The sequence below is a fragment of the Danio aesculapii genome, chromosome 4 (genome assembly GCF_903798145.1).
Source record: "Danio aesculapii chromosome 4, fDanAes4.1, whole genome shotgun sequence".
Taxonomy (NCBI): Eukaryota; Metazoa; Chordata; class Actinopteri; order Cypriniformes; family Danionidae; genus Danio; species Danio aesculapii.
Window position 1 is genome coordinate 56,964,350 of NC_079438.1, and position 27,500 is coordinate 56,991,849.

Sequence of the window (27,500 nt, forward strand, 5' to 3'; positions counted from 1 at the left end):
CATAGTGTAATAGTATAATACACTTTACTATAGGACTATACTATAATATATACAGTATAATACACTTTACTGTAATGTTATAATATAGTATGTGTAGTATAATACACTTTACTATAGGACTATACTATAATATATACAGTATAATACACTTTACTATAGGACTATATTATAATATATACAGTATAATACACTTTACTATAGGACTATACTATAATATATACAGTATAATACACTTTACTATAGGACTATACTATAATATATACAGTATAATACTCTTTACTGTATTGTTATACTATAGTATGCATAGTATAATAGTATAATACACTTTACTATAGGACTATACTATAATATATACAGTATAATACACTTTACTGTAATGTTATACTATAGTATGTATAATATAATACACTTTACTATGACTATACTATAAAATATACAGTATAATACACTTTACTGTAGTGTTATACTATAGTATGTATGGTATAATGCACTTTACTATAGGACTACTATAATATATACAGTATAATACACTTTACTGTAATGTTATACTATAGTATGTATAATATAATACACTTTACTATAAGACTTTACTATAATATATACAGTATAATACACTTTACTGTAATGTTATACTATAGTATGTATGGTATAATACACTTTACTATAGGACTATACTATAAAATATTCAGTATAGTACACTTTACTGTAATGTTATACTATAGTATGTATAGTTTAATACACTTTACTATATGACTATACTATAATATATACAGTATAATACACTTTACTGTAATGTTATACTATAGTATGTATAGTTTAATACACTTTACTATATGACTATACTATAATATATTCAGTATAATACACTTTACTGTAATGTTATACTATAGTATGTATAGTTTAATACACTTTACTATATGACTATACTATAATATATACAGTATAATACACTTTACTGTAATGTTATACTATAGTATGTATAGTATAATGCACTTTACTATAGGACTATACTATAATATATACAGTATAATACACTTTACTGTAATGTTATACTATAGTATGTATGGTATAATGCACTTTAATTCAATTCAATTCACTTTACTATAGGACTATACTTTAAAATATACAGCACAATACACTTTACTGTATTGTTATGCTATAGTATAGATAGTATAATACACCTTACTATAGGATTATACTATAATCTATACATTATAAAACACTTTACTGTATTGTTATGCTGTAGTATGTATAGTATAATACACTACTATAGGATTATAATATAATATATACAGTATAATACACTTTACTGTATTGTTATACTATAGTATGTATAATATAATACACTTTACTATAGGACTGTACTATAATTATAAAACACTTTACTATATTGTTATGCTATAGTATAGATAGTATAATACACCTTACTATAGGATTATACTATAATCTATACATTATAAAACACTTTACTGTATTGTTATACTGTAATATGTATAGTATAATACACTACTATAGGATTATAATATAATATATACAGTATAATACACTTTACTGTATTGTTATACTATAGGATGGATAGTATAATACACTACTATAGGATTATACTATAATATATACATTATAATACAATTCAAAACACTAACATCTTGAAAAATCCCCATGCTCTGTTAATCATCACTTTCACATGAGGGCTAATCATTTTGTCTTCAACTGTATACACAGCATAAAGTGTTGCAGCAGATTGTGCTGTATGAATACTGTATAATATGCAAAAAATACCTCAGAGTTGACAGATTTCTGAGTGCTACGATCAGTAAAAAAGACACCATATACAATACAGATATGCATAAAATATGCTGTGAGCATGGATTATGCAGAAAAAGGATAGATGCACAAAAAACAGCAACAGTGCACTAAATAATGAAGTGTTACGTGGATAAAATCCTGCAGATCCTGATTATTTGATCCCGTAAAACCAAAGCTGTCATCAAATCTGACTTTGATGTGATTGTGATTTGTGTTTGTTGTGGTATTAATGACTCTCTTTTTGTTCTGCCAGTTTAACCGCGCTCCTCAGTCATTTTGTGCTGATGTTTTAGTAATGCCAGTGATGTTCAGTGTGTTTTTAATGGTGTGCAGGAGAAGCCCATCTTGGCCCCGGAGCCGCTGCTGATGGAGGGACTGGAGCCGCTTCTGTGTCAGATCAACAACTGGAACTTTCCCATCTTCAGTCTGGTGGAGAAAACCAGCGGCAGATGTGGCTGCATCCTCAGTCAGGTGAGCCTCTACTGCCCCCTGCTGAAGAGACACTGTCATCATATACATGAATGGACCCTTTTCACCCTTTTATGATGGTTTAACAGGACTGTTTAATACTCATCAGCATCTTAAATCCTTGGAAGTTTTTAATATTTAGATTTAATATTTAGAAAAACAAACATATGAACATTGATGTGTATTTCTGTATGTATTATAGCATATTTGCATCAACCTACAAAAAATGAATTACTGCTCATGCGAGGTGTTTGTAATGCAGAGTCTATGGGTGCAGGACAGTAAATCTGACACCATTCTCTCTTCTGGCTGCTGTTATCAGTCTCACACTGTTTTTTCCTTTTTCCGATAGTCTCCACCATTGTGGAGTTTTTCTTTTATTATTTCTTTTATTATTCTTTTATTTATTATAATTGGATTGTAAAAACATGATGTGTTGTATTCTCCCATTCACTGCGCTTTAACTTCCGCTGCGGAGAAACCCAGATATGTGAAAAGGGTCCATAAAATATTACTCCACTAGAAGTAAAAAGTCCACTTTTTTAATAGTGCTTTAATAGTGCTTTTTAGTTGCTTACTTAAATATTAGAAGTAAAAATTACTTACTTATGAATGTATAATTTTTCCAGGAATGTTAAATGACCACACTGATAATTGGCCATGCTTATTAAATAACACATTTTTTTAAATAGATTTTTTGTTATATTATATTTAATTTTAGGAAATGTTTTTTAAAAAGCAAAATAAAATGTTGCAAGGTGTCATAATATCAGCCTCCCTAATAGTTATGACTGTTGTTTATATGCCTAGAATGTCTGATGCTTGAGTATGAAGTATTATATAATAGCGCATTATTTTTAAATAATAGACTTGAATGAATATGAGTATTTCCCAAATTCTAATTTATTTTTATATCTTTGCATGTTTTCGTAAATACTAATAAATAAATGTAAAATCATCACTTAATAAAATGTATGTTTTGGAATTATGCACAGCTTATAAGTGTGAATTGTTGTGGAGTTTTTATTTTATATTTTATCACATTAAAAAAATATATTATTGGAAAAAATATTTTTAAATAATTGCTCAAACATAATTTACATTTTATAAGTTACTGTTTGATTCTATTTTGTAATAAATAATATTTAAATGTTATGTAATGGTTTACAATTATATAAGTGTACTTATATACATTGCATATGTTTAAATGTTCAGTCCTGGAGGAATAAATAGCACGATGTACTTCATTAAATCATTATTTTGTTTTTCATTTTCTATGTTAAAATTAAATTTCAAATATAATTCAATACATTTTATGTGTAATTTATACAGATTATAACATAATAAAATGATAAAAAATTAAATAATGAAAATATGTTTCTATTTAATATGTTTAATTAATTGTTCATTAAAATTTACATTTTATTTACTGATGTTTCTGTTTGTCAGCCACCATTCTAGATATTGTTGTTTTAGTACTGTGTTGTGTATATATGATTTATTTCTACCTGTTTTCTTTGTTTATATGTCTAAATGCTCCAACCAAATTTCTTACTCTTCCTTTTGATAATCCGTAGAATTATTGTTTTGTTCATTAAAGGCAATCTTAAGACATCTGATCATTTGTCCCTGTGTTTCAGATGTCCTACCGACTGTTTGTCGACACGGGGCTCTTTGAGACATTCAAGATTCCAGTCCGTGAGTTCATGAACTATTTCCACGCACTGGAGAATGGATACAGGGACATCCCATGTGAGTCCAGAGACATGTGTTCAGAAATATGCTAACAGTAAAATAACTGCTGATGTGCAACAGATGCTGCGAAGTCACAGGAGTCAGCCTTAAAGGGGGGCTATTATGCAAAAATCCCTTTTATATGGGGTTTAAACACAGTTGTGTGGCAGCAGTGTGTGAATATAACCAGCTTCGATTGTAAAAACTGCAATAATTGTATTTTTTACAATCACACTTGATGAAAACAGTCTGCAGAAACACTTTGATTGACATTCTCCAACTGTACGTGTCATCAGAGGGGGAAAGCCCCGCCCACTAGTGACAAACTCTCCCTCATTAGCATAGAAAGTTAGTCTTGCTTTTGAATCTGCCACTATGTTGACACACAGGCATTTGTAGCTCCGCCCTCCTCTGAATAGAGCATAATCTCATTTGAATTTAAAGTGACAGTCACCAAAACACCACAAGTCAGTTTCAGAGAGTTATAAAACATTGTCTGTGTGATATTTTGAGCTGAAGCTTCACATACACACTATTGGGTCATCAGAGACTTATTTACGTCTTGTAAAAAGGACATAATAAAGGATAGTTTACCCAAAAATATTAAATTTTGTCATCATTTACTCATCGTTTACTTGTTTCAAACCAATGAGTTTCTTTCTTCTTGTTGAAAACAAAAGAAGATATTTTGAAGAAAGCTGAAGCCATTGACTTCCATAGTATTTGTTTTTTTTTCCTACTGTGGAAGTTAATGGTTACAAGAATATCTTCTTTTGTAGGAAACTTATAAAGGTTTGGAACAACTTCAAGTGAGTACTTTCATTTTTGGGTGAACTATCCCTTAAAATCCTCATTTGTGTGTTGCTGTGTTGTGTGGTGCTGTGTCTCCATCTAGTGGTGGTTTAAAACGTTAAACCTGTTCTTTCTCCACAGATCACAACAGGATTCATGCCACAGACGTCCTGCATGCAGTCTGGTACCTCACTACACAACCTGTGCCTGGTTTGCCCACACTGCGGACACTCGGCAGCTCGGGTGAGACTCTTACTGTGCTGTTTATTACAGTTTGACAAGCTGTAAAAATATCCGTAAATTAGCAGTTTTCCATATTTTGTGATTCAAGTTTTTATTTATTATTTTTTCCCATTAATTTCTGCTTTTGAATTGCATTATGGGACCTAATTGGAATCCTTCTTCCAACAACTTTTAACCTTCAAAAGTTTTAAAAACCTTGTAATAAGCTGCCAGTACATTTTCTGTCATCTCACAGACTTATTTTGCTATATATTATTATTTCTTGTACATTATATTATTTCAAACTACTAAAATATCACTAAAAGTCACTTGGTTAAACTGTGGAGTTGAATTTTTAACATTAAAATTCAACAGAGCAGAGATCACCATCCCATAATGCAATTCACACCGGAAATAAATGAAACAACAAAATAAGCGAGAGCAAGAGAGTAGATCACAAGTATTGATGACAAGCTTTAAATTACATGAATAGTGCACTAAAGTACCTGTAGTGCTAATCGCCACAGCCTGCCGTGAAGCTTTGCGGAGCTATGCACTGCAAAAATGAGTGAGTTTTTCCTTAAAAACAAGCAAAATAATGGGGTAAGCAAAATAATCCTATGTCAAAAGAAAAAAAAACTGATTATTTGGCTTACCCCAACTGGTATTTTGCTTGTTTTAAGGACAAACTTACTTAATTTTGGCATATTCTTTCTTAAAACAAGACAATATTTTGTGCTTGTCTAGAAAATGCTTCTTGATTAAGGAATTTTTTAGATAATTAGACTAGAAACAAGACAAAAAATCAAAGGAAAAAAGGATTTTAGCAGTGTGAACATTTATTGCTTGTCAGGAATGTGCACTCAAACAATTTCATCATCAGACGTTTGCGTCTTCAGGCTCTGACAGTGGACAAATTTTACCTATACACACTTCTGTCCTAACAGTTTCCAAAAGTTGATTTTGCATCATAGGTGCCCTTTAAGAACTGACTAGCATTGTAATAAAAACCCACTGCTCAGATGTTAGTTATGTTTGCAGACGTGTGATGATGGTTTGTGTCTTCAGACTCTGACAGTGGACTCGCTCATGGTCGAATGAAGTATCTGATGTCCAGGACTAATGCAGTGGAGGAGGAAGGTTACGGCTGTCTTTCTGGCCTCATTCCTGCGCTGGAGCTTATGGCGCTGTACGTCGCTGCTGCAATGCATGATTATGACCATCCTGGTCGGACCAATGCCTTCCTGGTGGCCACCAGTGCTCCACAGGTAACTGCACAGAAACACTAGAAACAATGCAGTGTTTACAGCAGAGCACTCGTTTTAGATTAGTGTAATATTAGTGGGTCACACTTCAACAATAAGGTTTCATTAGTTAGTGTAAAGTTAGTGTGTAAAAATCTTGATGGTTCTTTGGGTCTCGTTTATCAAATCTGACCCTTATTAAGTATTTTCTATTAGATTGAAGTCAGGTGATTGGCTGGGCCATTCTACAGCTTGATTTTCTTTCTCTGAAAGCATCTGAGAGTCTCCTTGGCTGTGTTTTGCATCATTGTCTCGCTGAAATGTCCACCCTGGTTCATCTCCATCCTCCTCCTAATGTAGATGTTGAACTGAAGCAGCTGATATTCATTTACACTGATAAAGGGCAGAGGCTTGCTGAAGAACTACTGAGAGATTTCAGCTGCAGTCTGGGCTTTCACTGCCTTTTTGCACCTCCTTTTCTTCATGTGTTCAATACTTGTTCCTTTTTCAATACTTTACTTTTTATTACACATAACTTCATGTGTAAACTAATTAGATTAGTTTTCTTTGCATATATGGATTTCTTTGTTTGTTACCAACATCTGGTGAAAATTTCAAGTCAATGGCACCTTTAAAAATATGTTTCCTGAGAACAATGGTGACGTGTTTAACACTTATTTCCCCCACTGTATAAGTTTTTCATGTCAATAAATTAAATAATTACATTTTAAAAATTTCTCTCAAAAGTTACTTCAAGGCAAGGCAAGTTTAATTATATACCACATTTTATACTCATTAGTAATTCAAAGTGCTTTACATAAATAAGATTAACAGAAACATATAAGAAATTTAAAAAACAAGGAATTAAAATGATTAAAAACATATTAAATGTGTTAAAACAGGTTTAAAAGGAATAAGAAAGAATGAAATATAATAGATAATATGCACATATGGTAATATAATATAAAGATAATAAGATAAAAGACACAAATAGTGCGATCTGTCAGACATACAGTATATCACAGTGCTCATTCAGTATATGTACAGCTAAACAGATGTGTGAATGCATGAATAATTTTTCCCAAAAGTGGTTGTTTTGTACTGAACATTGAAGCGTCAAGGATTGATCACAATGTTCTGAGGCCTTGAAGCACCTGAAGAGTCTATTGTGTGTGTGCGTGTGTGTGTGTGTGTGTAGGCTGTGCTGTACAATGACCGTTCAGTGCTGGAGAATCATCACGCTGCCTCCGCCTGGAACCTCTTCATGTCGCGGCCCGAGTACAACTTTCTGGCCAGTTTGGACCACATGGAGTTTAAACGCTTTCGCTTCCTGGTCATCGAAGCCATTCTGGCCACTGACCTCAAGAAACACTTTGATTTCCTGGCCGAATTCAACGCCAAGGTGAGAATCATACTTAATATATCAATTATATCTTATAGGTGGCTGTTCATTGGCTTTTAGTTGATTTGACTAAAAGTTTTATCACATTAATAAATATCTATGTGTGCATTTAAGCAGTAAAGCATCCATGATTATTATTCATAAATATTATTATTATTATTATTATTAAATCCTATTTAAACATGCGATATATAAACACAATACACACAAAAATTAACAAATGTAAGAGACATAATTAATCAAATATCGCATCTTTAAATATGATAATAATTCAAATATTTAATAATAATATTCAAATCAAAGTGTTTCTTGAAGCCATTCTGGCCATTGACCTCAAGAAAAACTTTGATTTCCTGGCCGAATTCAACGCCAAGGTGAGAATCATACTTAATATATCAATTATATCTTATAGGTGGCTGTTCATTGGCTTTTAGTTGATTTGACTAAAAGTTTTATCACATTAATAAATATTTAAGTGTGCATTTAAGCAGTAAAGCATCCATGATTTTTTAATTATATTATTATTATTCATAAATATTATTATTATTATTAAATCCTATTTAAACATGCGATATATAAACGCAATACATCAGAAAAAATTAACAAATGTAAGAGACATAAGAGACCATTCTGGCCACTGACCTCAAGAAAAACTTTGATTTCCTGGCCGAATTCAATGCCAAGGTGAGAATCATGTGTAATCTATTAATTATAATATATTATTATAAAAGATTAGGTGGCTGTGCATTAGTTTTTAGTTAATAAACTAAATATTTATTGCATTGTTAAATATTTAAGTGTGTATTTTGTGATTCACAAGTGTTTTCAGTTTATTTACGGTTGTGAATTGCATCATGGGATGTTGGGCTCTGCTCTGTCCACTTTTGATGTTGAAAATTCAGCTCGACAGTTTAACAAAGTGACTTTTATTGACATTTTAGTAGTTTGAAATAATATAATGTATAAGAAATAATAATTTAGAGAGAAATAAGTCTGTAGAATAAAACAAAATGTACTGGCAGTTTATTGCATGGTGTTTGTAGTGTAATATACAACATCAACCCAGACAATATAGCACTTTAAACTATTAAATATGTTCATAAAAGTCCCCTTTTCTAACTTTTCAAGGATAAAAAAATTGTTGTAAGATAGATCAAGGTCCCAAAAACGTAAAATAAGGGCCGTTAAATTATAGAAATTTACTGTAAAATAATGGACTTTAAATTACAGAAATTTCCTTTAATTTAAATTTCTGGTATATTTCTGTAATTAAACCTCTGTTATTTTACAGCAAATCTCCGTTATTTAACGTTTTTCATTGTATAATGCAATGTCTCGGGGATAGACACATTTATTTAGGGCTCCTCTCTGTGGCCTCAATTAAGTTATTAAATTACCGTGTTTTTGTACGTCTTTAACACATTTTATTGTGTCTACGCTTTTCCTACAAACCTCTGCTAAAGGTTGAAAATGCCAAAGCCGAGTGCCACACATAAAGTAAAGGTCGACGTCGCAGGAGCTAATGCTAAGGCTAACAATTCGCCTGAAAAATCGGAAATACTACCAGACACCGCTAATGCCTTATGCAAAGAAATATGTAAGGAGATGTCTGAGTCAATCTTGCAAGATGTGAACGATCGATTCGATGCTTTTGAACTCAACTTTCAGAAACTTGTGGCTTCACAGGCTGAACTACAGGTGCGTATGACAAATCAGGAGATGGTGACAAGCGACTTTGATGTGCGATTACACGATTTAGAGGCTAAAGTTTCCTAACTATCGAAATAAAAGCAGAAATAAACAGGGAAAAGCTTAAAACATGAATCACAAAACACAGAAAACTGCTTAACAGTAATTTTTTGCAGTGTAAAATAAGCTGAAACAACAAAATTCTTGAGTTTTTTGTGGGGGACAACTTAATTTTTTTATCTTCAATCCACTTAAATTTGTAAAAACTAATAATTTAACTTAATTTCTTCATGTTAAAACCCAAAAACCCAGCAGGTTTTACAGTGTATATATATATATGTATGTATATTTTGTGTGTTTGTTCAGGTGGGTGATGACGGCTGCTCAGGGATCGAATGGACCAATGAGAACGACCGTCTGCTGGTCTGTCAGATGTGCATTAAGCTGGCAGATATAAACGGGCCGCTGAAATGCAAGGATCTTCATTTGCAGTGGACGGAAGGCATCGTCAATGAGTTCTACGAGCAGGTCCGTGGGGGTGTTTGGCTGTTTGGATCTTTGTTTGGCTGTTTGTTTTCTCAGTCACAGGAAGTGTTCACAGTGACTCAGTGTCACCTCGCTGTCATTCACTTCCAGAGGATGGAGACGATACGCTGTTGCCTGGCGACCGTCTCCATTCTCCTCAAGCGCTGCTGATGCTGCTGCTGCGGGAAACACATTCACTGCTGTGAGGAGGAGAATGAATGAATGAATGTGGGATAGATAGAAAGAGAGAGAGAGATGAATTTTACAAGACTTTATTACATTAAAACCAACACAATACAACTATAAATTATTCATTTCAAGTTGTATAAGATCATGTGCATTTCAAATGAAAGTAAAAACAACATTAGTCTCATCCATACAGGGCAAAGCAGCACCAAATATTTTCAAAAGTGTCCAAATCATCCACGTGCTCGTAGTAATAAAAATCAGTCAAAACCCTTACCTGTAGCATACGTGAAAAAACAACCAGTACATTATGTTCTACAGTGTGTTCAGTTTTCCTTTTTCTACTCATATAAAGCCACAAAACACAAAGCATTTTAGTGTGTTGAGTTAACACCAACAAAATAAAACAAGCATACAATCCCTCTAGTTCAGTTCAACTAGTAGACAAATTTAATAAAATTACCCTAAACAGGGTGCAAAAATCAGTTCATCATTGATGACCTTGCACAAGATCCCTTTATAGCACTAAAGCAAGTCAAAACTTTAAGCTTTTAAAAAAATGAAGCTTTAAAATACAGGAAATTAATTAAAATCCTAGATTTCAGAGTTTAAAAGACCACCTCAAGTTTGTGCTTTATAGAAATAAAAATATATATAGAAACTGTTGCAATATTATAAAAATATATTATATGTATATATCATTCATTCATTCATTTTCTTTTTGGCTTAGTCCCTTTATTAATCCGGGGTCACCACAACGGAATGGACCGCCAACTTTTTAAGCATATGTTATACGCAGCGGATGCCCTTCCAGCTGCAACCCATCACTGGGAAACATCCATACACATTTATTTACACACATACACTACAGCCAATTTAGCTTACCCAATTCACCTGTACCACATGTGTTTGGACTGTGGGGGAAACCGGAGCACCCGGAGGAAACCCACGCGAACATGGGGAAAACATGCAAACTCAACACAGAAATGCCAACTGACCCAGCCGGGGCTCGAACCAGCAACCTTCTTGCTGTGAGGCGACTGCTACCCACTGCGCCGCCCCTGTTTATATTATATAATTATATATTAATATTATGATATATTCTGATATATTAAATAATATTTAATTATCTATTTTGATATAATATTGTGTGCCTATTTTCTACATAGTACCCAGAGTAAACATAGTTATGTAACATAAGTTGTACAAATGTAATAAAGTTATGAATTGTATAATATAAAGTATACACTGTAAAAAAATCCATAATTTTACAGTTTATTTCTGGCTGCCGGAAAAAAAAAACGTAAAATAAGCGCCGTTAAGTTATAGAAATTTACCGTAAAATAATGGACATTAAATTACAGAAATTTCCTTAAATTAAAATTTCTGGTATATTTCTGTAATTCAACCTCTGTTCATTTATAGCAAATCTCTGTAATTTAACGGCCGCTATTTTATGTTTTTTTTTTTCAGCACTCCAGCTGCCGGAAATAACCTGTAAAATTACAGATTTCTTTTTTTACAGCGTATTCAATTCACTATTATTTGTATAGCGCTTTACAATGTGTATCATTGTTATATTGTGAACTTGACCAACCCTGCCTTCTTTACATTATCGTCAGTCTTTTATTAGTTTTTCTAATATATCTCTCATATAACTCTCTAAAATATCTCTCATCCATTACTAAAACTCCTGTTTTTTTTCATTTGTTTGTTTACTAAACTTTATATAATATATCACCTGAACATGTCATATTAGAAAAGTAAAATGTAACAACTTCAATGTAAATGACATCCGCTCTCACCCAAAACCTCATTAATAAGAGTGTAAACAGAGCAAGAAATTCTTCACAGTATTTCCTATAATATTATTTCTTCTGGAGAAAGTTTTATTTCGGCTAGAATGAAAGTAGTTTTAATTTTTTTTAAACCATTTTAAGGTCAATATTATTAGTCCCCTTAAGCTATATTTGTTTTCGATAGTCTACAGAACAAACAACTGTTATACAATGTGATAAATTCAATTATCACAATAACGATTTTCCTAATTACCCTAATTTTAACCTAATTAACCTAATTAAATATCACTTTAAGCTGAATATTATCTTGAAAAATATCTAGTCAAATATTATTTACTGTCATCATGGCAAAGATAAAACAAATCAGTTATTAGAAATGAGTTATTAAAACTATTATGATTAGAAATGTGTTTTTTTGTGTGAAATTGGGGGAAAAAATATACAGGGGGGCTAATAATTCTGACTACCGTAACCTGCAGTAAACAGCTATATGCATTTCCCCCCAGTTTGCCAGAGCTGTCAGGATTTCCATCATTTTCTGCTGTCTCTCTCTCTTGTTTTTGCATACCAGCGATGAGTTATAAACCCCAGTGTGCATTATTGTGATGAACAGCGAGTCGAGGATGACCCAGTTGTGTCAGGACCCCGTCACTGTTCTCCAGAGCGTCATATGACCACCCCTGGCCATATTCACAGCGTTTCAAAAGAGACCACAAATTACATGCTTCAAAGGAGCCTGTTTTTCTGCCCTCCCCGTTTCGCTTCTTCAATGATTCATTTCTGAGCCGCACCTGACAGAGCGCAGCGCACATACATACATGCATTCATACATCACTGACGCATCACCGTTGCCATGGACGCGCCACTGCTGCTCTGCTGCTGTAGCATCTGCATTGTTGATTTCCCAGGTACTGCAAAGCATATGTTTTCACGCCGACTATATAATGTTGATTATTTGATGTGAGATGAATAATGAAGGAGGGCAGAGCTGGCGTGTTTCCCCCCGTCCATGCCAAAGCCTGACCTAGTTTTTATGGCGGTTGAATGTCTGTGAAGTCTGTTTCTCTCCTGAACTGGAAAAATCCAATCAAGTGTGCGACTCCTCGGCTGCGCTTCAATGTGCTGCTGGTAAAATCCTGACTTATTTATTGGAGTGGATGGTAACAGGGCATGTGCTGCGTAATTAGGAGGGTTTTTAAAGTGAAACATTGAACAAAAAATGCTCTGGATTGAGCGTTTCTGAGTTGGGATGAAATGCATGTTTGCGCACTTTTTTAGGGGGGATGAATTGATTATAGATGTGAAATGATTTCAGATGCTTTCATCTTTTAGCTGTAGTGACGTCATTTCACACGCTGCTCTTCACACATACTGATATAGAAATAAGTCAAAGAAAAACTGGAGAAAATTGACATTTCAGCAACCGAGATGGATTTAAAGAGCTTTAAACCTGATATTAGAAAGAATCTAATCATATAATCAATTACTTATCACTGATTTATTTGTACTTTTTTGTATTTTATATTAATATATTAGGTTGGATGGCTGTGCATTGTGTTTTTTATTCATTTTACAAAGAAATTATTCAATTATTACCTTATTGTCAGTGCCAATGGCATAGTGGTTAATGTGTCAACACATGTGCTTCGGTGTTCACGGCGACCCGAGTTCGATTCCTGCCTAGAGGTTCTTTACCGGTCCTTCTCCTCTCTCTGCTTCTCATGCTTTCCTGTCGATACTCTCTACTGTCCTATCCATTAAAGTCAAAAACCCTGAAGAAATTATTTTAAAATAATAAATTATTACATTATTAAATATGTCTGTGTGCATTTGAGTATCCATGATTTATTATTATTATTATTATTATTATTATTATTATTATTATTATTATTATTATTTTTAAATGCTTTTAACTCACAGTCATTAGATTACATTTAGCAGAAGTCAGTTTATTGGAGTGGATGGTATAAGGGGATGTGCTGCATAATTAGATTTTTGTAGTAAATAGTTGAACGAAAATGCACTGAATGGGGCATTTCTGAGTTGAGATGAAATGCAAAATTGCTGTGAATGTGTGTTTGTTTTTTTCCAGGATGAATTGATTATAGATGTGAAATGATTTCAGATGCTTTCATCTTTTAGCTGTAGTGACGTCATTTCACACGCTGCTCTTCACACATACTGATATAGAAATAAGTCAAAGAAAACTGAAGAAATTTGACATTTTAATAACCGAGATGGATTTAAAGAGCTTTAAACCTGATATTAGAAAGAATCTAATTATATAATCAATTATTTATCGCTGATTTATTTGTACTTTTTTGTATTTTATATTAATATATGAGATTGGATGGCTGAGCATAGTTTTTTCATTCATTTGACTAAATAATTATTCAATTATTACATTATTAAATATGTATATTTGCATTTGAGGATCCATGAATATTAAATTATTATTATTAAGTGCTTTTAGCCTACAGTCATTAGTTTACATCCAGCAGAAGTCAGTTTATTGGAGTGGATGGTATAAGTGCTGCGTAATTAGGAGGCTTTTTAAAGTGAAACATTGAACAAAAAATGCTCTGGATTGAGCGTTTCTGAGTTGGGATGAAATACATGTTTGTGCATTACTTTTTTTAGGGGGGATGAATTGATTATAGATGTGAAATGATTTCAGATGCTTTCATCTTTTAGCTGTAGTGACGTCATTTCACACGCTGCACTTCACACATACTGATATAGAAATAAGTCAAAGAAAAACTGGAGAAAATTGACATTTCAGCAACCGAGATGGATTTAAAGAGCTTTAAACCTAAAATCAATAGAAATGTATGAAATATTTATTAAATGATTACATTATTAAATATTTATGCATGCATCTAAGCAGTAAAGCATGATTTTAAAATAATATATTTATAGTATTATTATGATGAAATATGAATATGAATTCATGTTTAAAGATGCAATATATGAACAGAATATATGATGAACCATGTCTCTCAAAGTTTTTCCTTAAAACTAGGAACATAATCTGCCAAAGAATAACTTGAATTGAATTGAATGTATTTCCTCTTTATTGTGGTGTTTCAGGGGGATGAAGAGTCCAGTCTCGGTCTTCCCATCAGCCCCTTTATGGACCGCTCAGCACCTCAGCTGGCCAAACTGCAGGAGTCCTTCATCACACACATCGTGGGTCCTCTGTGCAGCTCGTATGACTCTGCGGCGCTCATGCCCGGCCGCTGGGTCCATCCTCTGCCCAAAGATGGAGATGAGGTGGAGGACGAGAGTGAGGAGGAGGATGAGGACACGGCAGAGGAGGAGGAAGAGGATGCCTCCACCAGCTCTGAACTCTCCCGTGAGTGCAGGAGTTTATATCTTTATATCTACAATTATTTGTTTTAAGCAAGAACCAGCTAACACTCTCTCTAATTACCGGCTTTATGATAGAAAAACCAGCACCCAAGAAACGAAGGAAAGTCTTCTGCCAGATCTCCCATCACCTGCTGGAGAACCATGAGATGTGGAAGAAGGTCATTGCAGAGGAGTCCCAGAGCCAGACTGAAGGGGAGGAGTCAACATGCCTGAGCACCACCCCTGAGCCAATCCTGGCCATCGATGAAGAGGAGGAGGAGCCAGGGAGCAAGGAGGAGCCGACGGATGACCAGGGGGAGGGGTCAACAGAGGAGGAGGAGGGGCCTGTACCTGAAGACACGCATGAAACACAGGAACCAGATGGCGAGACTGTAGAGGAAGCGGATGAGAAAAACACAGAGACTGTAGAAGACATTGCAGAGCTTGAGGGAAAACAAGAGGAAGACCAGAAAGATCCAGAATGAATGACTTGCCATTTTTAGACCAGAACATTGTCTGAACGTTTTTGTTTTTTATATAATTGGCAAGTGAGACTTCAAAGAAATGGTTGCCAGCACATCACTTAGACACAACACTGTAGATGCTTGGGGAACATGTGCCTAAAGGAAACAGGGTGGGAAGGGGGTGAGTAACATTGAACTGTTAGCGCTAGACACTCCAGTAAAGTGAGCTTTGAAGCTAAAATTGGCCAGAACATAGAGTTCTCCAGGGGGTTTCCTATATTTTCTAGACGTTGGTCAGTTTTGCAAATCCTTCTGGCGAAACCCATCCAGCTGCACCTTAAATCCCCTAACTACAACAGGTGACCTGCAGCTACACGAGTTCTGCTGGTTCGTTCGTTCTCTTCAACAAGCATTTCCAGGGAGCTTAATGTCAAAGTCCGAGAAGAGAAATCAATCCACCGTGACTCTTGACGACTCTGGTAGGAGTCTCCTTAAAGGCATTTTGCCTCACTCACGTATCCCATCATCCACAGACGTTCCAGAAACAGCATGCATTTGTGCAAATGCTACAAAAAATGTGTAACACTATACGTTTCCATGTCTTTTCCGCCATCGCTGTTTGTTTTCTTTTCTTTTTTATCCAGAGGTCACTACAGCAAACCCTTGCTCCATTGTCCCATTTCCGAAGGCGTCAGTCCGAATGCTTGTCATTCTCCTCCCTCACCTTTTTCTCTCACCATTCCATCAGTCCATGAACTGAGATCTTGCGTTTCTCAGGATCAGACTGTTTTCCAATAAGGAGTCATTGGTTTTTACAGACTTTCTTGCAACTTTATAATCTTTTGAATCTAAAATTAGGAGGACAAATGGGAATCTAGTTGTTGTTCTTCTTTTTAAAGTGTATGTTCTTCAAAATGCCAATGGCCTTTTTACCAGTAGCCCAATCGTTGTTTTACAGGTGATTTGATATAAATGCTCAGTCCGCGCTTTCACCCATTCGACGCGCAATAGTGCATCACGTCATCCCAACCAACTGAAACTCTACAGAAACTTTCCTTCTCTCCCTATAAAGCAGAGCTTCTGTTCCTGCGTTCAAGCTTCTTAGTAAACCTCTCCGGAAAGTTTTGAGAGCTGACTAAACTGCTCCGGAAAGTTTTGTTGATCAAAGGCACAGATTGGAGCGCATGGCCTGACGGGACAGCCTCAGGCTCCCGCATTCCCCCGAAGTCGCATGTTCACCCTCCAAACAAGGCCGTAGTTATGCTTCACAGTCCTCTCACGCAGCCGTATGAGTGACTGCGAGCTCCTTTGCCCAAGGGATGAGACGGCGAGTGCTGTCCCTCTCACATGAGCAGATCCAAAGACCATGTGCCACACATGAGATACGAGCACCGGTCGACACGGCTGTCCGCGCTCTCCTTTGATGTGCTGAAAGAGGCAGATTGCTGGTGACGGTAAGATGAAACACTTCTGTGAGCTTAATCACCTTAAGTCCAATGTCTAATCAGGCCGAGTTCGATGCCTTCAGTCACTTTGAAGGAAAGCCAATTAAAAACGCCTTGGTAGGAGGCGATGATCATGTGCTTCAATCCTGTTTGGCACTCATCTTTCAAACATCCCCTTCGATCGCCTTAATACTATCAGGCAACGTGGTGCAATGTAGTTCAGCGAATTATTTAAGCAATATTGACCGTATGTGTACAGTAGATTGTTAGCATTTCCAACTGCACTTTCTTTGTTTTGTTTTTTTGTTGTTGTTGCTGTGTAAACCTCACACAGCTCAAGTGTGCGTGCGCGTGTGTGTGTGTGTGTGTGCCAAATATGACTTCAAATCCATTCTACCCAAAGTATGAAACACAGTTTTTGTTCACTGTAGCAGTTGCCGGAACAGCATGTAAAGGCTGTGTGGTTGTGAGTGATGCAGTATGAATGCTTTTTAATTTGTACTCGGCCCCATTTTTCAGAGGGTTTATTATACTTCTTCTTTAGGCCATAGATTTGTAACCCCAGGCCAGAGATATTAACCCTTTGGTGCATGAGTTGTTAAATCACAAATACAAATAGTCTTAATGTTTTTATTACCTTTTTAAAACAAGAATATATTAATTCCCAGTCTTTATTTCCAAAATAACGCATTTTTAAAGCGTTAATGTCCGCTGCAATAAAATATAGTAGTTGTTGTGCATCACATTCGTTTCTCATTTTAAACTTATGTTGTCATTATTAAACATAGACGAGGATAGTGATAATGAGTAATGGTAAGGGTGTAGATATGGCTTTTGAAAATCTGTCCACTGTTGTGGACATCATGCATCAAAGTGTTAAATTACACAGCTGTCTTTGCTGTATATAATTCCTCAAATAAAATTAACCTATAATCAAATCCAGATGAATACTATACAGCTAAATATAAAATGTCACACAAGAAGTGCAGCTCTGTCCGTTTTTCTTATAATTGCATGATGGGAAGCGCAGACTTCACTCTCAGAGAAATGTATGTCAATACCTGGTGATTAGCATTGAGGGCACATGGCAGTGAGTCACCAAAGATAACACTCAGTGGTTCAATATTTCAGAATTGCTTCCATCTAGACGGTATTCAGAGAGACTTAACAAAAACTGTGGAATTAGCCTACTAGCGACTACCACTAGGGGCGACACTCTTTAGCTTCCTTCGTTAGTGTTCCTGCCTCCCATAACAGGATTGATGGTTTTGATTCCTGCTCAGAGTGAGGACAATAGAAATGAATGGGTTACACTGGTTCCAGGACTCAGATTGGAGTTAGGTCAGGGTGGGTAAGTTTAATGAAGGTGCTTCACTTCCCTGGGATGCACACTAGGGACATAAGAGCCCCTTTTTAGTCTGCTTGCTTCTCAAGCCAGGAATGTTTCAGATTGTATTTGGGCTTGTAGATCTAGAAGGCGTCCGGGACTCCACGTTTGTGTAGAGTGTGCAACAAAGTCCAGCTAGTAGAAGTCTCACTCTCATGGCCTCAACAGGCAGACTAGTGACCTGGAAGGGAGTGAAGTGTAGGGGAGTGAATGTAAGAAAGGCCTCACTCCCGTAGCCAATATAGCTCTGCTCACACTGTGCTATTTCAACTATGACTTGGTCATCTGAGACAAATTTTGGAAATCCTAAAAGATTCCTGAAATCCTAAGCTAAAATCTTTGATTGTTGGTTTGGCTGTTGTGGTCAGATTTCCCTCTGATGAAGGTCTGGCAGGGTCTGAATATTTCACTTTTCTGCAGTTTAACTTCAGTTACAGTTACATCGAACCGAGAACCAATAGAGGCCAGAATCTAAAGGCGCAATAAGCATTAGAGCCTAGTTGGAATCTGGATTTAAGACTTGCACAAGAGTCTGAAACGTGGTAGGAAGTTAAATTCTGGGGTTGAGTATATGAGACTAGCTAGCAAGAGTCTCAATTTTCTTGCATCAAAAGACATACTAATGACTGATACCTGGGAGGGAGTGAGGTTTAATGGGGTTAGTGTAACTGAGGCCAGCTATTAGGAGTCTCAATCCCTTGCACGCTCAAGAGTCTGAGACCTGGTAGGGAGTGAGGTTTAAGAGGGCAGTTTGACAGAGACCAACTTGAAGGAGTTTCAATCCCCTAGCTTCAAAAGGCATACTAATGACTGATACCTTGAAGGGAGTGAGAGTTAATGACACTGGTATACTTCAAACTAAAACTGACATCATTTTGAACAAAATTTTAGGAGTTTGCAGTTTGAAACAGCTCACCAAAGCGAACTGTTTGGGAAGTGCGTTTTGGTCCTAAACACAAGATCTTGAGTCGCACACCAGCCGATAAACACAACTGTACTGTCTGATAAAGTTGTGAACATTGTTCCAGTCAGTTTCTATCTGCGACAAATAGAAAGCAATGCAGTGTGCCGTGGTGATGCTTCTCACTCGAGAAGGCTGTTTGCCTTATATCAATGGTCTCAAATTGGATCCCTGGAGGGCCGCAACTCTGCACAGTTTTGCTCCAACCCTAATCAAGCACAGCTGATTCAACTAATCAAGATGTTCAAGACTACTATGGACAATTAAGCAGGTGTGAGTTGGAGCTGGTTGGAGCTAAACTATGCAGAGCTGTGGCCCTCCAGGAATTGAGTTTGAGACCACTGCCTTATATGAAACTGTTATTCTCTCACAGCCGCCATTGTTTTTGTGTTTAGGATTCAATTAAATTCAATTCGTCTTCAATTCTCTTGCACTTTTACAATGTAGATTGTGTCTAGGCAGCTTAACAAAGAAGTTCTAGTAAACTAAAGCTGTGTCAGTCCAGTTTACAGAGTTGAGTTTCAGTTTAGATTAGTTCAGTGTGCTTTCATTTTCACTGCTGAAAGTGCAAACACTGAGGAGCAAATCCATCGATGCGCAGCTCAACAAGTCCCAAACCAAGCGGCGACATTGGCGAGGAACACAACTTCACCAGTGGAACAAAACTTCACCAATAGTTTTGGATGACACTCGTGCAATGTGACACATTTATAACTCCTCTTCCTGCATTGAAAACAGTATACCATTTCCCAGTCTTCTCAAACTTCTTTTTGGCCTCAAATGAAGAACAAAATAAAGCTTTGTTTGAAGTATAGCAGGGTCTTGGTTAAGGCCAGCTAGTAAGAGCCTACCACTAGACTTACGATGTGCTTAAAAATCTGGGACCTAGTAGGGAGTGAGGTTTAAGGGGGGGGAGTGTACCTGAGGCTAGCTAGTTGTAGCCTCAATATTCAGGCCTTAAAAGGCACACTAGGACCTGGAACTTAGGGGTTAGTCCAGGGGTGACCCCAACCTTGGTCCTGGGGGGCCGCTGTCATGAATAGTTTTGCTTCAGCTTGCAACACACCTGCCTAGAAGTTTCTAGTATACCTACGAAGAGCTTTATTATCTGGTTCAGGTGTGTTTATTTAGGGTTGGACCTAAAATATGTAGGACACCGGCCCTCCATGACCGAGTTTGGGCTAGTCTTTAGGTATTGTGTCAGTGTACGTCATTCCCAAGCTGTAAACTACACAATGTGAGAGAGGGATGTTTTGTGCCCACTTCCCATGGCTAAAATGAAAGTTCAAAACCTGCTCGGAGCAATGTTGACCAACCGGTAGGGTTATATTGATAAGCTTAAGTTTATTGGGCTGAGTGTCAAATAGTAAAACTTCACTCCTGTTGGCTCAAAAAGTGTCCGATAGTCTTTGTTAAGGCTGGGGGTTTTGTTAGTCCACCTATTTCCCATATTTCCCATAGTCTAAACGGACAGCACAATACTTGAGACACAAGTATAGACATGTTCATAATGGCAGAAATATGTTTTCACACATAACAAATGCCCTTAGGAGCGAAATAGATTATAGACTGTACAGTTGAGCTGAAATACCTGAGCAGGTATTTAAGAAATGCACAATGACTTGCTGGGATCACGTGTAGAGTTTAGTCTTAGCTCAATTCATCCCTCGATTTCTTTCTTTTTTTGATTGACAGCTGGCAATTGAACCAGCATGTCAAATTCACATGTAGACATAAAGAGAGGATACATGTCATATAAAAAAGCTGATCTTTATTATATTTTTCTTGTTCATAGCTCGTTCCTTCATCTTCAGCTGTCTTATAACCATGTCCACCCGTTTTATTCATCTTGAGAACCAAACAAGTTTTACACATCTCTTCGAGAAGGAGAAATGAGACTTGTACTTTTTTATATAGTCGGCACTTCACTGACAAAATAATTATTTTTCTTCTCACTTGTATCTTGCACTTAACACATGTAGCAATACCTATAGAAAGGGGAACTGTGTAAATCACCAGTATTCGTAAAGTGAAATATTCATTTTATCGCTGATTGTTGTTCCATTTTGTACAAAACAATATTGTGTACAGGTTAAAAACGACGAGATGAGACAAAAACAAAGCCAAAAAAAGGGACGAAAAAGATGAAAACGACAACAGAAGTCTTTTAGATAAACATTATTTATTTTTACTGTTTTGTAATTTAGACACTATACTGTAGCTCCTCTATTGCCAGACTTACTGGAAGTGCCTCTTGGTATAATGTAACATACAGAAAATATATATTGAGATTATTAGAACCTGTCACAAGCTGAACATTGTGGATGTTGTAATGTGAATACAGTTTAATAATACGAGTGAAATACTGTGGTATTCAATGTCTCTGTGTGTACTTAATTTTTTATTACTCGCTTCATTGATTTCCACCCCTTTCAAGACGATAGGGGGAAGCATGCCTAGTATTTGTTATATTTGTGCTATGAAAATGGCTCCTATCTCAATCAAAGTCAAGCTCAGATGATACCAGGTAAGAATTCAGTTAAAATAAGCTAATTTAGATTTCATTTTGACTTCAGTAATTCACTATTGGTTATGTTTATAGCACGCACCAACTTGATATTGAAGCAGGTTTGTGAAGAGGAAAGTGTTTAACACGATGTATTATATCTGTTTGGCACATCCCAGCAGGCACATGACGTCTGCAACCCCAATGTCGTGGGACGGTGCATATTGTTTGGAAATGAAAATCAGGTTGACCTCAAAACCCAATGTCAGGCCGTCATCAATGTTGAATGTCGGACAGACGTTGCATTTTAGTTACATTCCAACGCAACCTAAAACCAACAAAATATCAACGTCTAATGAGCTTGACGTTGTGTGGATGTTACCACAATGACGTCTATCAGATGTTGGATTTTGGTTGCTATACCCGATGAATGAATATCAATATTTGACATTCTGGTTTAAGATGTTGGTTCAACATTGGGTTTGGTCACTTTCCAACACAACCTAAAATCAACGCCATTTCACGTCGTTATTGAACATCAACATAACATTGTCCTTAGACGCTTTCGACCTAAATATAACCTAATATTAACATCTTATGACATTGTGTGTTTGCTGGGATTGTTCTGAAACAACAGAAGACACTTGATTATGAACAACCCTTGAGGAGTGTGTTGCTTTAAACTTATTAGTAGCAGATTGGTTTAAAACAATACTTTTTTAAATGCTGACAGCCACATTATTCTGAATCAGCCCTTTAAACGTCAGCTTTAGGCATGCAATAAGATTATGAATGTCCTTGGCATCTATGTAGCTTATTTCCTAAAGCTTGAGGAGGTGTGTATAATTAATAATTGCATATATCTATACATTATACAGAAGGACATGGCAACATTTAAATGCAGCTACAGTCAACGTCTTCAAGAACAAATTGTTTTGAAAGTTTGCTATAAAGCTATAGTAATAATCAGTGTGTAAATGGAAGGTATAGGGTCATTATAATACCAGTGAAACTGTACTAGATCACACATTAAGGCATATTTGATTCCCAGGAAGAGCATGAACTGATAAAATATACATTTTGAAGGCAAAGTAAGTTGCTTTAGGCAAAAAAAGTGTAAATTATGTTGTCTTAACCATATTTATTAGCACAAGCCCACTGTTTTGTATAGATTTATCATTCTAACAACCATAATACCAGTGGAAATGTACTACAGTAGCTCAAACATGGCATTTTTTGATGAAGAGGCTGAACTGATAACATATATATCCTGAAGGCAAGGTAAGTTGTTTTGGGCAACTAAAAATGTCAATTATGTTGTCTTAACCATATTTATTAGGACAAGTCCACTGTTTTGTATACTTTTATAATTCTAATTACCATATTTTCATTATATCAACATAACAGTTTGAGTAAAAAGTAACTAAAAAAACTAATATCTACTAACAAAGTACATAAAATACGTCTAGTTTTCTAATTTAATACCATATTTTCATTTTGTTATCAATATAACACTACCTTTATATAATAGCAAATATAACTGAGTGAAATATTGATATATATAAATAATACCTCACTGTAAGCTAATGATGTATAAATTGGACCGTCGGCGTCGTAATTCGCGGGAAAACCGAGTCATGCTTTATTGGCGTGGTTACGTAACAGTACGCACGTGAACAAACAGAAGACGGCCCGGCGTTGGATTGTAAGTTATCCTTATTTAATTATATTCCAATATAATTATTAGAAATTATCTTTCAACTATCCCTTAAAATGAAAACATGTCATTTAGTCAACAGAGTGAAAGCAGAACGTGGAAATTGCCGAGCTCTTTAATTTACTATCAACATCCGATTGCTGGAGTGGGAGATAACTCGAAGACTTCGGTTTAAACCAACCCAGGAACATTTCCTTGATCAACAGGTAAGCTATTTAACAGTTTTAGACTGTTTAACAGATGAATATAGCCGTTATAAAGACAGTGTCCTTAACAAAAGACATTATTAATGACAGATATTCGCATTACAAACTCCCATAATAAAATGCTGTTATCGTTGGTACAATGGCTCAAACCATTCATTCATTAATATTCATCATTAGCGGTGACGAGTGGGTTCTCGGTTAATTAATTGGTAATTATATATATTTAGTGAATGTTTTAACAATGTACTTGATTAAAAGACTGTTTTATGAAAGGCGGAAGTGGTTAAATGTCTCTAAACGAAACGCGGGAAATTTGACACGTTTGTTTTAGACGCTCACGTGTTTGAAACTCATTGTAAAGCACATAAATCTAAAGTCTAGATTTACCAACATTTGTTTATTTATTTTTTAATTGATTGTGACATTGTTTTACCGTTTTCTGCAGTCCTAGAGCAAATAAATACATCTAAAAGATAATAATCCATTTAACATGCAGTTATTAATGATATAGCCTGCTTTGTCTGTTATTTGTTATTCAGTGTTTGCCTGTTAGACCTGTAATGTTTTGAGAAAGGCTGTATAGTAAGTAAAAAGGGGTTTAAAAGTCAAAAGTCTAAACAAATACTGGTCCTCAGTTTTTAAAGGGTGTAAAAATCATATTTTTAAGTTTAATCATTAAATAAGAAGCTCTATTAATTAAGTCAAATGAGCTTTTATTTATATGTTTTTCAGCTGTAATATCTGGGTATCATTTGTTTTATTTTAATAATAATTTTAATTAACTTTTAAGTTAATCACTTATCAGCTTTTCAAATGTAATTTCATTTTTTATTGTTTAAGTTTTGTATTTTTAATAGTTTTAGTTTTTATTTAAAGACTAGCACATTGTGAGGATTTAATACTTCTGTTTAGTCCATATTTTACAGATTGTTATACATGAATCAATTAATCAGACTGTGCAGACTGTAAATATTAAAGCATGCTAATTATTTTAATGTTCCAGACACTAGAAAATTATTTCCAGTTCACTTTAAAGCCTCTCTAAAAGCCTTTCACAGAGGGGTCTTGGAGAAGTCATTCACTTAAATATATCCATAAATTAGCAGTTTTCTGTATTTCGTGATTCTTGTTTTTATTTATTTCTGCTTTTGAATTGCATTATGAGATCTTGATCTTTCATTCAACAACTTTTATCCTTGAAAAGTTTAAAGAAGTGACTTTTATGATCCTTTTTAGTAGTTTAAAGTGCTATATTGTCTGTGTTGGTGTTGTATATTAAACTGTAGAGCTGAATTTTCAACATCAAAAGTGGACAGAGCAGAGATCAACATCCTTTAATGCAATTCACAACTGCAAATAAACAGAAAACACTTGTGAATCACAAAATTATTCATTAACAGATATTTTTATAGTGTGTAATTAGTTACTAATCTGAAGTCTGACCTGAACCAAACACAAATAAATCTAACAGATACTGAAATCATTGAGATTGAGTTAAAGTGTTGAAGATCATGTCTTGGTTCAGGTGGTTATGTTAAAACTCGTGACACTGAAGAAGGATTTTCTCAAGCCTCAGGCCTCCTTTACTCCTTAGTCAGGCAGATTTGCAAATTAAACGCATAAATTGAGCCAGAATTTCAGCCAGAAGCACTCGTCCTCCAAGATCAAGCATCCTCACACTGTCAAGCTTACTTCTTATTTATTTTTATGCCTTGACACTAAATGTCATTATTTATCCCCCTTATAAACCCACCCCAACAAACCCTTAAAGGAGACCTTTCATGCCTATTTTTACAAGGTGAAAAATAAGTCACTAGAGAGTGTGTGTGAAGTTTCAGCTCAAAATACCACACATATAATGTTTTATAACTCTCTGAATCTGACCCTTTAGGCTTTGATCCTGATTGTGGTGTTTTGGAGACTGTCGCTTTAAGTTCAAATGAGATTGTGCTCTTCTTTAAAAAAGGGCGGAGCTTTTAAATGCCTGTGTGGCAGCATATTGGCAGATTCAAAAACAAGGCAAATGTTCTATGCTAATGAGAGAGAAATCATCACTGATGGGCGGGGCTTTCCCCCTCTGTTGACACATACAAAGGGAGAATGTCAATCAAAGAGAAAGTCTATTTATTTTTAAAAAATTAAGTACAAATCATTAATATTTTAAAATAATAGGCTCCATTTATTTTATATATATATATATATATATATATATATATATATATATATATATATATATATATATATATATATATATATATATAAAATCAGAATTATTAGCCCCTCTTTGATTTCTTTTTTTAAATATTTCCCAAATGATGTTTAACAGAGCAAGGAAATTTTCACAGTATGTCTGATAATATTTTTTCTTCTGGAGAAAGTCTTATTTGTTTTATTTCAGCTAGAATAAAAGCAAGTTTTTAATTTTTTAAAAACCATTTTAAGGTCAATATTATTAGCCCCTTTAAGCTATATTTGTTTTCGATAGTCTACAGAACAAACCATCGTTATACAATAACTTGCCTAATTACCCTAACCTGCCTAGTTAACCTAATTAACCTAGTTAAGCCTTTAAATGTCACTTTAAGCTGTATAGAAGTATCTTGAAATAATAATAAAAAATAATATATCTAGTCTAATATTATTTACTGTCATCATGGCAAAGATAAAATAAATCAGTTATTAGAAATGAGTTATTAAAACTATTATGCTTAGAAATGTGTTGAACAAAATCTGCTCTCCGTTAAACAGAAATTAGGGAAAGAAATAAACAGGGGGGCTAATAATTCAGGGGGGCTAATAATTCTGACTTCAACTGTATATATCTCACAATTTCAGAAAATCAGTCGGGCAACAAATGGACTCAGGTTTCTTTCCAATTAAAGATGTTTAGTGAATTCTCATGCTGTATAAACTCCAATCAAAAAAAAAACTGTGTTGCTCCGTCTTTTTTTTGTTTGTTTCACTTTCCAATCTATTAATATAACATAAAACAGTCAAATAAAGGTGAAGCAAATGTACACAAATAAACATGTTAACTTGTGTACATGAATTTGAGCAATATTAATAAATGATATTAAATCAAATTCTGGCTCTTACATATATATTATATAAGTAATATATAAATTTGCCTTTAATGCTTTAAAAAATTATATTTATTGATTGATTAAAAAACTATATGTAAAACAAATAATTAGTATTTAAAAATTGGTTGAACTTTTATACATTTGTGTATTTATTAGATTAGGTGGCATTTAATATATAAATTATTTAAGTAATATGTAAATTAGTTTTATTGCTGTAAAAAGTTAGTTTTTTCTATCTATTTATTTATAAAAATATTTCAAACAAATAATGAATATTTAAAAATAATAGGCTAACTACCTTTTGTGCATTTATTATAGACTGGTGTTTAATAAATAAGTTATTTAAGTAATAAGAAAATGCACCTATGATGTTTTATTAACTATTATTTTTTATTTCTAAAATAAATATGCAAAACAAATCATTAATATTGTAAAATAATAGACTGACTTTTATACATTTGTGCAGTTTTTATAGATGACGTTGCATTTGATAGATACATTAGTTTAGTAATA

The 27,500-nt window shown here is 34.7% G+C and overlaps 1 protein-coding gene across 3 annotated transcripts in view; it reads left to right on the plus strand.

Annotated features, from left to right (window-relative positions):
* The window catches only part of pde3a (phosphodiesterase 3A, cGMP-inhibited), a 198,698-nt gene extending 176,850 nt beyond the window's left edge, over positions 1–21,848 (plus strand). For all 3 annotated transcript variants that reach the window (XM_056456205.1, XM_056456204.1, XM_056456203.1), the window contains exons 9-16: positions 2,140–2,277; positions 3,915–4,026; positions 4,942–5,043; positions 6,091–6,290; positions 7,465–7,668; positions 9,724–9,885; positions 14,958–15,222; positions 15,315–21,848. In XM_056456205.1, the coding sequence (XP_056312180.1) occupies positions 2,140–2,277; positions 3,915–4,026; positions 4,942–5,043; positions 6,091–6,290; positions 7,465–7,668; positions 9,724–9,885; positions 14,958–15,222; positions 15,315–15,703 (1,572 nt within the window). In that variant the 3' untranslated portion in view covers positions 15,704–21,848. The remainder of the gene's footprint in view (positions 1–2,139; positions 2,278–3,914; positions 4,027–4,941; positions 5,044–6,090; positions 6,291–7,464; positions 7,669–9,723; positions 9,886–14,957; positions 15,223–15,314) is intronic.
* Positions 21,849–27,500: the final 5,652 nt, after the last annotated feature.